At 54.8% G+C, this 14,834-nt stretch overlaps 7 protein-coding genes across 7 annotated transcripts; 3 read left to right on the forward strand and 4 right to left on the reverse strand.

Annotated features, from left to right (window-relative positions):
* Positions 1-153: 153 nt before the first annotated feature.
* CC84DRAFT_1113413 (glycoside hydrolase) lies at positions 154-2,918 on the reverse strand. Its single transcript, XM_018175353.1, has 3 exons — positions 2,657-2,918; positions 593-2,544; positions 154-540 (listed from the first exon to the last, which is right to left on the reverse strand). The coding sequence occupies exons 1-3, from the start codon at positions 2,889-2,891 to the stop codon at positions 298-300; spliced, it is 2,430 nt and encodes an 809-aa protein (XP_018041182.1). The 5' UTR covers positions 2,892-2,918; the 3' UTR covers positions 154-297.
* Positions 2,919-3,188: 270 nt separating this feature from the next.
* CC84DRAFT_1161664 (uncharacterized protein) lies at positions 3,189-4,317 on the reverse strand. Its single transcript, XM_018177799.1, has one exon. The coding sequence runs from the start codon at positions 4,281-4,283 to the stop codon at positions 3,624-3,626; it is 660 nt and encodes a 219-aa protein (XP_018041183.1). The 5' UTR covers positions 4,284-4,317; the 3' UTR covers positions 3,189-3,623.
* Positions 4,318-5,292: 975 nt separating this feature from the next.
* On the forward strand, positions 5,293-6,723 carry CC84DRAFT_1161665 (NMT1-domain-containing protein). The gene is made up of 3 exons (XM_018177800.1): positions 5,293-5,430; positions 5,483-5,585; positions 5,640-6,723. The coding sequence occupies exons 1-3, from the start codon at positions 5,396-5,398 to the stop codon at positions 6,558-6,560; spliced, it is 1,059 nt and encodes a 352-aa protein (XP_018041184.1). The 5' UTR covers positions 5,293-5,395; the 3' UTR covers positions 6,561-6,723.
* Positions 6,724-6,852: 129 nt separating this feature from the next.
* CC84DRAFT_1256572 (uncharacterized protein) lies at positions 6,853-9,112 on the reverse strand (the record flags this gene model as incomplete). The annotated part of the gene is made up of 1 exon (XM_018184635.1): positions 6,853-9,112. One exon carries the CDS (start codon positions 9,110-9,112, stop codon positions 6,920-6,922), a length of 2,193 nt encoding a protein of 730 aa, XP_018041185.1. The 3' UTR covers positions 6,853-6,919.
* Positions 9,113-9,738: 626 nt separating this feature from the next.
* CC84DRAFT_1062999 (uncharacterized protein) lies at positions 9,739-10,407 on the forward strand (the record flags this gene model as incomplete). Its single annotated transcript, XM_018173603.1, has 1 exon — positions 9,739-10,407. A coding segment is annotated over one exon (669 nt), but the record flags the coding sequence as incomplete, so codon positions are not given.
* A 1,513-nt stretch (positions 10,408-11,920) lies between these two features.
* CC84DRAFT_495990 (cation diffusion facilitator 1) lies at positions 11,921-13,719 on the reverse strand. The gene is made up of 5 exons (XM_018186525.1): positions 13,048-13,719; positions 12,914-12,998; positions 12,543-12,862; positions 12,373-12,490; positions 11,921-12,320 (listed from the first exon to the last, which is right to left on the reverse strand). The coding sequence occupies exons 1-5, from the start codon at positions 13,630-13,632 to the stop codon at positions 12,163-12,165; spliced, it is 1,266 nt and encodes a 421-aa protein (XP_018041187.1). The 5' UTR covers positions 13,633-13,719; the 3' UTR covers positions 11,921-12,162.
* A 310-nt stretch (positions 13,720-14,029) lies between these two features.
* Positions 14,030-14,506, forward strand: CC84DRAFT_1173160 (uncharacterized protein; the record flags this gene model as incomplete). The annotated part of the gene is made up of 1 exon (XM_018180011.1): positions 14,030-14,506. The coding sequence occupies one exon, from the start codon at positions 14,030-14,032 to the stop codon at positions 14,504-14,506; it is 477 nt and encodes a 158-aa protein (XP_018041188.1).
* Between the last annotated feature and the right edge of the window lie 328 nt (positions 14,507-14,834).

Here is a 14,834-nt window from a genome sequence, read left to right on the forward strand (position 1 = left end):
GACCGAATCCGAGATCTGATTGGCTGAATATCAAGAAGCGTGCGGAGGCGCCTAGTGCTTCTGAGAGATGGCAAGCAGATAAAAGGGCGTAGAAGCGCTTCAAGCTGGAGTTCTTTCACTAAGCGCTCGGAGTTCTTGTAGGTTGTTTAATATGAACATCTTCTCGTTGGGTCATCGGCTTTATCTACATAATCATCGCCTTCAATCCTACCACTTTGTATTTTCATGCTTCATCCGCGGCGCTCCAGCGTACATCTCCCTTTCGATGTGCTATGCTTGTAACGAGTCGAGTAACTCTTACAATTCGTCTCTGGTCCTGCCACCTTCAAGGTCTGGCATGCTCATGATCTTCACCACCAGGCTCGTCCATCCCGTAAAGTGCTGCGTGCGCTGTCCCTTGCCGGTCTCAGGGTTGTATTGCTCCCATGCGAAACCGGTCTCCTTCCAGCTCTCGTACACAGTCCTGACTAGGTTCTTGCGGAGATCGGTGTACAATTGCTTCGCCTTGGCCTGTTGAGGGCCCTTTTGCTGTGCGACGTTCTGAGTAGTTGTCAGCTGGTTCTTATAGAGTTTCCGCATGAGTGGGACTCACCAGTAGTTGCTGGACAGCGAGATAATTCATGTTCATCCAGATAGGGCCACGCCAGTAATCCTCCTCGGTGTGATAGAACTCGCTGCTCTTGCTTAAGCTTCGCAGTCCATGTTCGCTCCAGAGCTGGTCCTCGTCACCAATCAAATCGAGGATGGGGCCTAGCTTGGGGCTATCCTTGTCCACGAGCCCAGTTAAGAAGGGGAACAGTGAGATGTATCCCTTGTGGCAGACAAGTTTGTTCTCTTCATATTCATCGATGGTAGCATCGCAGTATGCCTTTTCCTTTGCGGACCAGTGTAGGTCATCCAGGTTCTTGACAATGGCTTCTTCAAACTTCAGGAATTGGGCGGCGTCATCGGTCTCGTCGAGGTACACAGCGATACGGCGGATAGACTTTGTCATCATGCCAACCCAGCTAAGAAGGTCAAGATGAAGCTCTCCAGGATGCGGCGGTTGTGCGCGCGGGTAGTCGTCAAGGCCAGAGGTCAAAACGTGTCGAGGAGTGCGACCGCGCCATCGGTAACCCTCTTTCGTGGAGAAAGCTTCGCGGTCGTAGCTCTTGATATCACCAGCTTGTGTCTTGCGGAACCAAAAGTACTGGCGCTTCAAAAGCGGGTAAAGCTTACGCAGATATTCGAGCGCAGCTTCGCGATTTGCAAGCTGCATAAAGTATGACTTCTCAGCGCGGACCTTCTCGTTGCTAGTGTCGGCTTTGACGGCATCCAATTTGTCGAGGAATGAGGTTATGACCATGAACAGCGTGGGTGGGTTCGCATAGTGTGGGTATTGGACTTGGAACTCCTCTGGAACCTTGCTGCGAGCCTCAGCACCTAGGATTTGCTCGCGCGCAATCCAACCCTCTTCGTCCATCAGATTGAACCAACTCTTGATGATGTCAAGGGTTAGGTCAACATCCCAGTCGATCACGGGAAGGAGATGGAAACCCTCGTCCCAAAGAAAGCCGCGCGGAAAGAACGGTCGTGACGGAATGCTAGTGAACAGCTCGGAAGGTCCCTCCAATTGCGCTTGGTTACGGGCACGAGCTTCGGCGGCATCCTCCCAGAAGCCCTCATTGTCCTCCTCATAGGCGGGATCGTCGGAACGGTCAACACGAGAGTCGCCGTAGAAGTATCCGATACCACCGATCAAGTTGGAGAATAGAGACTTGGAGAACTCCTCGTAGCGCTCCTTGACAAACGGCGTCTGCGGCCTGAATATGTCGGTAAAGCGAGCGGAGAATCCGGATGTGACAGAGTTGATTTGTACCGTGAGATCCTCAGAAGTGATAGCTGTGGGCGCAGAGGCGGACGAGAACAGAATATCGAATTCGAAAGCGCCCTCGAAAACTTTCTGAACCAAGTGGATATTCCCATGTCCAGGCTGATGCCTAATGGTATAGACCTGGGCCGGTGGAGGAGGGTTCTCCTCTCCGTACTTGGGCACAAGCGTATCGATCTCGGCTTTCAGCTGCGCGAAGAGCACCTGCTTAGACTGCCACAGCGCCTCAGGTGGTATTTGCGAGCTCGCTACAAGCGTTCGATCCAGCGGCTTGTCCTGGAAGCTAGGATGATTCGACTGTGGGTGATCTCCCTTGCCTGACGTAATCTTCACCTCAAACTCGCCGAGCTCGGGTGTCATGCCCTTGAGTACCACATCGCCCTCAGCACCTGTTTCTTCTACGTCTCCCTCTGCTACAAGGGACCCAAGGCCCTCCAGCGTGTTGTACCAGACCACTGTTGTCTTCAGTTCCGGAGGCGCATCGGCGCGAGGCGTGCCTTTGATTCTAGCTCCCCAGCTGCCGCCATGCTGGCCGCCAGGGAACTTGATGAACTCTGTCGTGACATCGATGTGGTTCGCAGGGTCGTGGATGGTTTGGCGGCCACCAGTGCGCACATCGTATTCGTCCCACCCATAACCGTCAAGCTCGTGCTGCTCGCAAGTGTGTCGCAAAGCTGCATCTCTATGTCAACGATGCCTTCGGAGGAGAGCAATGGCTGGCTTCGTATGCCGGCATTGCAAGCTAGGATTGCATGCAGGTGTCTGAGGAATTGAGTTCCCACTTACTATGCTGCACGGTATGGTCCTCCACTTTCGTCCACATCAGACCGCCCATCAAGCTCTTTGGTATCCTGGGTCGTACTCCGAAGTACAGATTGGGTCTGTAAGGTCCCCATAGCAAGCTGTCGTTGCTAGCCTTCTCGATCTCAGCGACCTGCGCATCGACAAGAGACAATTGGGCACACAGAGCAAAAGTCAGCGCCCGCAATGGACTGCTTGGCCATCTGGAATTGCGCGCCATATTGTTTTGTTGCGGCGCGTGTTCGTGGTAGGTGACGAGCTGCTGTGGGGTTTTGGACACATTGATGTCTCGCTTGCACCTGCCGCGCGGCATGGTTGTGGGGAACTCGGAGGTGCCACACTGTGGCGCAGGGACCGCATTTGTGTAAGGAGCTCGAGCAACGCTCCACGGCGGGGACTCACGTTGCCTAGCCACTTTGTACGAAAGCCTGGTCGCATCGAAGCATTTAATTCACTGTGGTCATGATCGTGTGGCATATTGCCAGTCATATACAGTTGTAGACTAAAAAATAAGAATGATGTTAACTCTGACCTGCTGTATGATGGCATTAGGGTGCTCGAACTGCTCTCATCCAAAGGACTGCACATGTTCTGGACGAGTACAGAACCTAACTCAACTTCCGCCGCCAAGCCAATTCGTTTTGCTCGTCTCTGATGTCGGTTTGTCAGACTGATCCACGTTCGCAAGCTGGAACAAATGACGAAAGAAGGCCGTACCGTAGCTCGGGTGCTTGGCTCGTGAACCGGGTATGAAAAGGGTATCTCGCAGCGTTTGTCGGGTTACGCATGCTCCAGCTGTATGGCCTCTGGAGTTGCAGCTATGCGCCCAAAGCCTTGTCCTACTGTTGGGCACTTGGGCATCATCCTGCAGGAACAATACGTGCTCTGAATGCTTTCCTAGAAGCAATGCTTTGTGGAGGTGCGAAAGTTGATCGACGGCTTGTCTTCTCCCTCAGCCGTGCGATGGCGAAAGCGGCCTATTAAATCCACCTTGACGGTTCATATACTGTCTCGCTTCCATCTTCTTCTCCCTCCTCACGCCGTAATTCTTGTCATTCCCAGGCACCTTTGTGTTTTTGGTGCTTTTGAAGCGCGCGAAGCCCATGACCTGCGCCATCTCCCATGTGTCATCATCCATGCCTTCAGGTCGCTGGCGCTGTGGCTGCTCCTCCATCTTTACGTCCTCGTCTGCCTCTGGGCTGGCAGCTGCGCACGAGTCGGCGGGAGCCTTGGGAGCGCCACCTGGGTTGAATTCCCGCCTGGGGCCTGCAGGTGCGCCGCGGGGCCCTGTGGGTGGTTCGCGGTTGGAGCGAGGGTCGCGTACGTCTCTGTCGTTGTATTGCCGTCTGTCGCCGCCGCGGTCGCCGTCCCAACCGCCCCTGCCCCTGCTTCCTCGGCCTCTGCCTCTCCCTCTATCTCCACCACGGCCGGGCGGCGAGCGGTCACGGTAGCCGCCGCGTCGGTCTCCGCCATCGCGTCGCGGGCTGCGCGAACGATTGCGGCTATCGGGTGCGTTTGCACGGTCACGACCGCCGTTTCGCGAGTCTCGGAAGTCGTCTCTGTCTCGGCGCTCGCGAATCCGATCTCCGCCGCCGCGTCTGTCGTCTGCCATGGTGCGGGTGTGTGTGGGCCGGTTGTTGGGACTGATCGCAGCCTGCGCGGTTATGTTCAAGAAACTGGAGGCTGCCAAGCCCCGTTTTGCGCGCGGCTAATGCTTCCCTCTCTGGGTCCTAGTGCTTTCCTGCCTCCACAGGGTAATTTGCAAACAGCTCCCCGCGTGACTCTCCGCTTGTGATTCAGAATCATTTGTATGTTTTCAAAGGTCCTTTTCCAAAAACAGCCGGATACCGGCCTCATGGTGAGACCTTTCTGGGAAAGCAATCCCTACGAAAGATGAGAGTCGACCGCGTCTAAGCCTAAGCCAACCACTCAATCCTAATGCTTCCACCAGCTCACTTCTAATTGAACGAAAAAGCCAACAGCTCTCTTACCATCTTTGCACTTCAAAGGTAGTCAGCTAACTGGCTTCATCACTAGTGGCCTGTAAGCGATGGTTAATTAGAGTGACGTTCATCGAGGTCCCACCCAACGCCCACTCCACAAATCAGAAGCGATACAACCCACTGACCATCGCTGCACAAGGTTCACCAAGTGGGATGATTATGCAGCTTGGACGTTCAGGCATTTTGCACCCCTCATTGCCCCACCATCACCAATACAATTACACGTGCAAATGAGTGATTTGTTGGCCCGCATGGTACCGACGCCCGGCGACACCAAGAGCAAAAAAGGTATAAAGCGAGAGCTCTGGAGTCATCTCACCTCTTCTCAAACTTCACAATACAATTGACCATTTTTTCGTTCAACTTTGTCGCAACTTCAACCACCAACCGGTACGATGCCGTGAACGCAGCAACCGGGGTACAATGCCCCTCCTCCTCGCTTGTCGGGGTTATCACAGTCAAGTAGCGTCAAGCTCAGGTATTCTCAAAAACAATCCGGAAGCATGCATGGCGGGTGTTCAAGCTCGTTTTCAATCCCTCGTATCCGTCAGAGATTCTCAACATCTCCTCACAGCTACGATGGACTGGAGACGAGCTTGTTCTGAGATCATACCGTTCAAACTTGATCTGGATAATTCCAGCGAAAGGACTAGCTGCTTCTTGATCCCCTATCCCCGCCCTTGCGTGCTGACCTTCCTAGCTTCCCGCGAAACAAGCCAGCATGTCTACTGACAAGATTACCTTCTTGACCAACTGGTCTGTCACGCATGATGCTTCTGTTTACGTGACCAGGACTGATGCCGAACAGGCACGCCACCCCGTACCATGCGCCTCTCTACCTCGCCCAGAGCAAAGGTTACTTCAAGGACGAAGGCATCAAAGTCGCGCTCCTCGAGCCCAACGACCCCAGTGTACTTCTACCCGTCTATTCAACATCATTCCACATCACTGATCAGCCCCAACAGGATGTCACCGAGATCATCGGCACCGGAAAAGTCGATCTCGGCTTCAAAGCCATGATTCACACGCTCGCCGCCGCCGCACGTAATTTTCCCGTAACATCCATCGGGTCCCTCCTCAATGAGCCCTTCACCGGCGTCGTGTACCTCACCAGCAGCGGCATCACGCCAGACTTCACGACGCTCAAGGGCAAGCGGATCGGCTACGTCGGCGAGTTCGGCAAGATCCAGCTCGACGAGCTGACCGCGCACTACGGCATGCAACCCACCGACTACACCGCCGTGCGCGTGGGCATGAACGTCACCAAGAGCATCATCAACGGCGACATCGACGCGGGCATCGGTCTCGAGAACGTGCAGATGGTGGAGCTGGAGGAGTGGTTGAAGGCGACTGGCCGGGCGCCCGAAGAAGTGCAGATGCTGCGCATCGACGAGCTGGCGCAGCTCGGGTGCTGCTGCTTCTGCAGCATCCTGTACATCGGGAACGACGCCTTTCTCCGCGCCAACCCCGAGAAGGTGCGCGCGTTCCTGCGCGCCTGCAAGCGCGCGACGGACTTTGTGCTGGCCTCGCCGGACGCTGCGTGGAAGGAGTTCTGCGATTTCAAGAGCGCGATGGATACGCCTACCAATCGCAAGATCTTCGAGCGCAGCTTCGCGTATTTCTCGCCGGATCTGCAGAATGTCGCGCGCGATTGGGAGAAGGTCACGCGCTACGGTAAGAGGCTGGGTGTGCTGGAGGAGGGGTTCAGCCCGAACTACACCAACGAGTATCTGGGATGGGGTCTTGAGGCTGACAGTGTGGATCCTACGGGCGATCAGAAGAGGATGGTGAAGCTGCAGCAGGGGGTCAAGGAGTCTGGGGGATTTAAGCGACTTGAGAATGCCGCGAAGACGATCGTCGGTGCTGCTGCTGTGAAAGAGGTTTAGATAGTACCTTTTGCTTTGACCCAAGTGGAATGAGGGCGTGGGAGAAGATGAATCGGCCAGCCACTCACTCACATATCCGGCCCAAGAAGATATTGTATAAATGCAGTCCATTCGAGAAAATACTGCTCCATCAACATCGAAGTATACGGTTGTCGTCATGCTGGAACACGAGGGGCTCGCAGGTAACTCATTTTCCTGTTCGTAACTACAGTTTGAGACTGCAACACTGTCTTTCTCAACACGATGCTATCTGCTCGTTTGCAATTCCCACATCACTTGGCATTCCCCCGACTCAGCTCACTTCAAACGATCGAAAATCCACGTTACTTGGTCCTCCTCACCACACGCCCTTTCCTTCTTTACCGCCTACGCTTCGGTCCAGTTGCCTTCGCGATCCTTCGCACCATACCACCCATCGCACCGCTTTGTGAGCTACCTGCACCGCCGCCAGAGTTGCCCTGGAACGTGAGCCGGTTGCCATCAGCACCACCATTGTTTGCTAGACTAGCGAACGAATTGGAAAATGGGGTTTCGTTCGAATTCTGGGACTGGAAATTGCCGCCAAATCCGGTTGACTGCTGTAATTGCCCAGCAAAATCGGTGCTCACTGAGAAGCCGGTATTGCCAGGCGCCGCAGTATTTGGTGCTGGCTGGGCGAAGCTGTTGAATGTGGCTCCGAAGGAACCGGCATTGCTTACAGGGTTCGACGCCGATGTTCCAAACGCACCCTTGAAAGACGCGTTCGACGTAGGAGTGTTGAATGTATTGCGTGCGTTGGGAAATGGGTTCTGGGAGTCTCCGGAAGACGCTGCAGCACCGCCACCGAAGCCTGATTTTGGTGAAGCTTGAGATGGAACTGCACTCTGGAAGCCGGTGTTCGGTGTGTGGAAAGAGTTGAATTTTTTCGGAGCTGGAGACTGAGTAGGTAGTGTCAGGGTACTAGTATCCGGTGCATGAGCACTTCCGAAAGGATTGAAGGTTGGCCCTCCTGATGCTCCTAGCATAAAACTAGGCAGAGAGGGTGCGCCAGTAGCGGGTCGAGTTGCACTGGAAGATCCAAACCCCAAGGTCACTGCAGTGACAGATGTGCTCGACGGAGCTGTAGCTTGAGTCGGTGTGCTGACTGGGGGTTGACCAAGTCCACCGAATTGAGATTGGGGTGGTGCAGTGACACGAAACCCTGACGATGAAGATGAGGGAGTAGCGGTGACATTCGGCGCTATAGAATTGGAAGCATTCGAACCGTCCAACTTGAAACGGAATCCAGCCGGAGTCACATCATTCTTAAGTGCATTCAAGCCCATGTTGTTCTGCCTCTCGTCTTTCGCATTACCAGGAAACATGCCAGATCGCTTTGAATTCGCTTGCGCAGTACTTCGTGGTGCCGCGCCTGAATCTGCTAAAATGTTTGTCGATGCGCGAGAGAAGTTGAACTTCGGAGGAGCTGGTACTGTTTTCGTGGTCGAGTGATCTGGTGTTTCAAAAGGCGTCAAACGTAGTGAAGGCGATTTGAACACATCAGTAAGCCCTACTGACTTGAATTCTGGCGCTTTTATACCCGCAGTGGGCTTGGCCAGATCGCTAGACTTGGTCTCATCTTTTATAGACGGCTTGCCTGCTTGTTTGGCAACTGCAGGCCCCGAGTTGTCCTTCTGGCCGTCAACAATGTCATTCGCCGTGCGGCCCCATGTCTCAGTTTTGGTAGTCTGAGGTAATACAGGCACCTTGGTATTCGATTCTGGAACCAGGGCGTCCTTTCCCAAGCCATGAGTCTTAAAGCGCGCCTCTATTGTCTGAGTGAAGTACTTCGGCTCTTTCTCCAGCCCAATCAGATGGCGGACATCGTCGTCCAGCATGCCTACCGCGTCCAGATTCAATATCTGCCACGCCATCATCTGTACGTACTCGTGGGCGAAGGGCGCAGTGTAAGGCTCAGACTGAACCCGTCCACTAAACGTGTCCCAGATCCAGAGCACATCCATGGGCGTGAGCTTCACCTGCTGGAGCATATCCCACAGCTTCGTTTCCAGATCTCGAGCTTCTTTTTCCATCTCGAAGAATACCAGAACGCAATGCATCGCTATCGTACCCACGGGCTTCTTCTCCACAGGCCCTGGAACAGGTATACCTTGTTTCGCGCAGCGTAAGAGGCCGAACAACATTGACTCGATTGTCTCCTCGTCCAGACATGACGCCGGTGGCACAAAAATGCGGCGGCCCTCAAGCCGCTTCTGGAGTCCTGGAGCTACCTGGAACAGCAGGCGCGGATCGAGGCGGTCAGCGATGACGGCGCCGTTAGGAAAGCCTTCGCGCTCCACAACGAGCTGGACGTAGTTCTGTCCACAAGTAGCTTGTCTATACCAGGTGGTGCGGGAATCGGCTTTGCCGAAGGTAAAGAGCGGCGGGGGTGATGGGGTACACAAGCGCGTCTTACGTGAACCAGGTCCAAAAAGTTCATCTTCTTTTGCGTTGTCCCCATGTCCATTGGAAACTGGATATGCCATATCTCCACCTGCGGCGGACGGTAAGCTACCGTTCGGTACGTCGCCCATGGATTTGAGCATGCGAAGTATGCGCGGGCTGTTTGTCTGGCTGGCGTCGAGTGTTGAGAAAGTTGGGGCAGGTGCGAACCAGGCGCGTGGCTGCCCTGGGACAGAGCGACACCGCGTTTTTATGCACGAGCGGGAACGAGGCTATCTTTGAGCTGTGGTCTGAGCGGGTGGTGAAATTACCTCTGATCACAGTTGTGCGTCTACTTTCATTCCTTGTATCTGCACTCCAGCCAGCTGTGCCCAAACCCTCGATCCCAGTTTCCTGATTCTGTATTCTTTCAACGCTGCATCTCTTCGATTTCCGGAACAGCAGGTGCTGTGTCAACCAAACCCGGTTTTCGCCGCACCCGATCAAACGAATTCGTGCGCCTACTCGCTCGACGCAACTGTGGCCGGCGTGGGCGCGAGGTTACTCTTGAAACCGCTCGGCAGATTCGTGCAGTGTCTGCCTGGCGAGTGAGTCAATTGCTTACCAAAGAAGCATTCACCGTCTCTTTGCTGATCTTTGGATATCGCGGACCAATATCATCCGTGATCTCACCGCGTCGTCTGCCAACAGAGCTTCCCGGCATCTCTACAGGCAAACATCAAGCGACCGCTCGTCGGCAGGCAAACGAAAAGTCGCCATGTCTTACATGCTCCAATTCCCCCCCTCCCTTCTGCCCAAAAACATTACCTCGCCACCCTTCGTCCTCTTCGGCATCAACGACCTCGACCTCTTCTCCGACCTCCCAACGAATATCCCTCTCGCCCTTGTACTCCACTTTGCTCCCGTTCTCCGCAAATGGGTTCTACCGCCGCCCCAGGAACTCAGCACATGCGCCATCCGCATGTCTTTACGGACGCCCTACGTCGGCATCAACATTCTAGCTGACATGGAGCTCGAGGGTTTGAGATATATCCTTGGGCGTATGATGCAACTTGCCCACGTTAAGATTGCAACAGGAAAATACGAAATGTTCCAGATGATGCCGAGTCTGCCTGTTAGCATATCAATCCACAAAGCGTGGATGGCACTGGAGCTGCCGCCTAGAGGCATCGAGGCTTTATACATGCACATCCAAATCACGCTCATGATTGGCCCGCCCGTCACACTGTTCGAGATCAAAGGCGTGTGGCAAAATTTCCCGGTCGACTCGCCGATACAGCGCGAGATGGGTCTGAACTTCGTGCGCAACTACATCGACAGGCTATATCCGGCTTCGGAGAGCTCGGCAGTACGACACTGGTACCTCGAGACGACTGAGCGGTGGAGTTTCTTCCGTGAGCTGGAGAAATCGTCTCCTGCGTTCGGAGACGTGCAGAAGGAGACGATGATATCGGCGAGCGAGCAGAAGAAGCAGGAGGACCTGTACATCAAGAAAATTTTCCAAGAGGAGAAGGACACCATAGCTTCATTGAAAGACGAGAAAGAAGAACGGCATAAGGCGCGACGAGAGCGTAGGGAGAAGCGTGATCGTGATCGTGAAGATAGGGCGGAAAAGCGAAGACTGGAGCGGCAACGTAGCAATAGTTTGGACAGTGTTTCGACCATCATCTGGAACCCGGTGAGCTCACGCGTGGTGGGAAAGGATCCTACCACGCCTACCGTGGAGAGCGGCGGACCCGTTCTACCGTATTCTACCCCCATCGACAGCTCTGCCTTGAACGACCTGCTGGATGCCGTAACCATGGAAGATAAGGTGCAGAGCACGCCTTACGAAGCAGATTCAGTGGAGTACGGACGAAACAAATTGCTGAAAGCAATTGCTGCCGACAAACGCAAAGAGGAGGCTCGCGCTGCGTCGCGCAAGGAACTACAGAGAAGCCGCATCGCAGAGCGCAATGCCTTCAACGAAAAGCGCATCGCACTCGGCAAGACGACCAAGGACCTTACAGAATACGATGAGGACGACGAAGACGAGTTCCACGAGACGATGGAGTACATACCTCCCGACCTAACCAAGCTCAAGCTCAAGCTCAACCCCAAGAGCAATTCCAACTCCCACTCCGATTCCGTCCCGACAGACAAGAAGTACCGCCCACTTCACCACGCCATGTACGAGACAGACGTCCAGCGCGGCCTTCTAGTCGAGCAGGCTCTCGCCACAGCGGCTGAAATATTGTCCCCAAAGTCGCAGTCCGAGAAAAGGGCGGGACGTGAGAGGCCGATGTACCATAGCAAGGACACCAGCCCAGAGGGAGAGATGGCGCTGTCGCCCGAGTACGCGACATCCCCTCAAGCTCATCTGACCTCGAAGGAAGAGTTGGAAGATCAACTAGCCTCCATCAACAACGCACTCGACCGGCGCGCAGACCTTCAGCGCGCCAAACAAGCAGACGCAACCTCCTCAAGGCAGCTGAACAGAGACATCCTCGAAGGCCCAGACGGCCTGGTCTATCTGCAGCCTGCCGTCTACAAGGGCACGCGCTGACACGTGCCCAGCCGCACTACAACTATCTGAAGTGGACAAGATCGTGGCGCCCAGCCGTCACCAGCGCGCTTCTCCACACTAGAGGATCATGGCGGGGCTTTTGCAATTCATGGCGCCGAGCCTCCGCTGGCATGTTTCTCCAGCCTTGGGGTACTATTGCGGGTCTTCCAGGCCAGACTCTGCTGGGCTCGGCGATCAGGCAGATGTGGGCGTGCGCGTACGAACGTCCAAGGCAACGAACCCACCTCCGGAGCCCAGTTCTGTGAAGTGGCATAATGGAATGGGTAAGAACGTTCGGCCCTGGGACATGGTTTCACCTATTTCGATCCAGTTCGCAAACAGCATGAGAGACAACGGGATGAAATTGGCAAAAATTCTCGAAATAAATTGCAGTCCGCAAAGGACGGATTCATTAACATTTGTGCCAAAGAGTGACTAGGTGTACATGCTATATGTGAAGTGCTGCGCGTCGCGCCCCAAGCACTTAGGTATCAAATGATGCTGGAAAGAAAAGACTTTTGAACAATGAAACAGATCGCCAAGTTCTATGAAATGACAGGACCGGAACTAATAATACAATGCGTGATCGTGTACGGTACGGATATGAGGGGTTTGCGGAGGGTGGGCGGGGGAATGTTATGAAGCTTGCTCCTTGTTCCTTGACAAGAGCGCCTTCACACGTTGCTTGATCGACCGGCGTTCGGTGATCTCGTAGAGGGGCTTGTGCTCCTCGTAGATGTCGTGCTCGTTCTCGTAGTCGACATGCACGTAGGCTCTCTCCACATTGGCAAGTCCTATATATAGTAAGTCATCAAGCCCCAAGGTCCGGGACTAGGATTCACCAACCTTCAAGCTTTCGTTGCAGGGTCTGGCTGACATCGTGGGTGACCTTGAGGGGTAGTTCCTCATCCATGACAATATCGACCTCGACGTAATAGTTCTGTCCAGCATGGTAGGCTCGGCACTATCATGGATCAGTCTTGGTCTATTTGCGGGTCAAGTCGTCAAACACTTACAGTATCAACTTTTTGAATGCGGGTATCATGCGTGACCACGAGGTAGATGAGCTTGGAGATGAACTCGTTCGGTGCAGACTTGCCCACAAGGAGCCACACATGCTCGAAGGCGTTGGCAGCCCAAGAACACAGGATGAGAAGACCAATGAGGATGGCACCGAGGGGGTCGAGGTACCACACAACACGGCTTCCGATAATGGACATGGTCAGACCAAAGGCGTTGACAATGATGTCGTTACGGTGGTCGATGAAGAAGACGTGCACCGCAGGGTACCGGCGGAGGAAGAAACAGTAGATGCATAGAGAACCTTTGCAAAAGACTTGGCTGAATGAGCAATTGTCCAAAGAACCACGGTCTTGGGTCAACTTACTTGCGACACCCACGAACACGATGGGGATGATGTGGAGCTGTTCGTGCTCCGAAGCACCCTCTCCCAAGGCACGCCCAGACTCGACCTGATGATGGTTAGTATCTCTCCAAACCTGAACGCCAAGAGGAGCTTACGATCAATTGGATAGCAACCGTGGTCATGAGGCAGCAGAACATGATGATGCCGATGGTTTCAATACGCGTACGACCGACAGGGTACTTGTATACACTGGGCCGTGCAGCCATTCGCGATGTGATGAGCATGACGATGGATGATACCAGGTCCATGAAAGCATCTGCCGCGGTGGCAAACAGTGACAGCGAACCCGTGGAAATGGCAGCATACAGCTGGATCACGAACAGGAAGAAGTTGACCACGAAGGAAGCATTTACGGCAAATTTGACTTTGGGACCATTCTCCAAGGTGTCCAGAGCAGCTAAGCGTTCCTCGTCCCCACTTTCGAGGAACTGGTCAATGAGAGCGTTCTGCCTCGTGTAGAACTTCTTCATGTGGCGTTTGTTGGCAGACGGGTAGTCAACCTCCATTTGTCTCTGGGTGACATTGGCACGCTTGTGCTGGCCAAGACCCAATGGATCACCGTCATTGACGGTGGTGACCTCGTCCAGCTGGTCCTGGGCTGGAGCACTGGCAGTGTTTGTGCCCAGAGAGTGGATGGCATCAGCGTGCTCATTAGCAGTGGCACTGGAGCTTGCCGACATGGCTGTCGTTGACGAGGAGCCAGCCTCGAGTGGTGCAGATGTTTGGTCGGCAGCTTGGCCTTTTTGTGAAGAGGCTAAAAGTAGAGGTCAGTGGAAACATGCGACGCAATCGGAGACAGAAGCCTTACGACGAGAGCCGGAAGACATGTTTTCCGAGCGTGATGAAGTGGATCTGTTGTGTTGATGCCTGGAATGGGAGAGAGAGGCAGACCATATAGGGAGACTCTTGTATTAAACGAGAGTGAGCGGCGAAGAGCGCCATGGACTAGCTCGCGACTCGAGAGCTTCTGTGCATGCCGAGAAGCACTAGACGCAAGCAAGCATCTGCAGCAGGGGGATTTGTGATGGTGCGGAGCCTGGGACGGAGTGCCAAACTCGCTAAGCGTTCTGGGCAGCGATGGCTGGGGGCGAACCGGACACGCCGTTTTGGGCCATCGCGCATCCCCCCACTGTCAACGATGCTGTGGGCGTAGACTGCCGCATGTGTCGGTGGATCGGGTCTCGAGGCGCTGGCCGTGTGCCTACAAACGTCGTGGCAATGTGGCCACGGCCGGAGGTGTGCAAGCGCAGGAGGCTTCGCGGCGGGAGCAAGCCTGAGGCAGGTCGCCAGCGCCTGCCGCGGGCGCGGGTGCGCAGGGCTATTCTTTCCTCGTCTCGGTGCTTGCGCCTGGCAGCCACCGCTGGAGAACAATGCGCGTTGGGCAGGGCTGCCGTGCAGCGAGTCGGCAGTGGGCGATCATGCGGTCGCGCTAAAAGATCGGCAGCTGCATGGCGCCACAAAACGGCGCCCCAGGGCATCCCAACCACAGCACTCCATGCTCTTCGCGTTTCTGAACCACCTGGCCAAGCCAGCGCGTGCCTATGCCCAAGCTAGATATCACAGCGGAAAGGCGTCTGCCGACTTGGCGCCTGCCGCGGGTGGAAACACCACGCGTCCCATTGGCCACCCCAATTTGTGTACCTGATTTCTCCCACCCGCACTGCAACAGGTCGCCTCCCCTACAACACCAAGCGCATCAATCAATGGCTTGGACGTGCTTGAATGTTTCTACGTCACCCGTTGGCCCCACAAGCCGAGCGTGGCGGTAGAGCCTCATCGCAGCCACTCCACAGCGCCCACACTGGGCTTCCCCAGTGCCTAGCCGTCACTCCAGCCTCGACGCCTTGACGCCGTGCTTTTGCCATGACCAATACTTCTTGGA

This window comes from Paraphaeosphaeria sporulosa (genome assembly GCF_001642045.1).
Source record: "Paraphaeosphaeria sporulosa strain AP3s5-JAC2a unplaced genomic scaffold CC84scaffold_2, whole genome shotgun sequence".
In the NCBI taxonomy this organism is placed as follows: domain Eukaryota; kingdom Fungi; phylum Ascomycota; class Dothideomycetes; order Pleosporales; family Didymosphaeriaceae; genus Paraphaeosphaeria; species Paraphaeosphaeria sporulosa.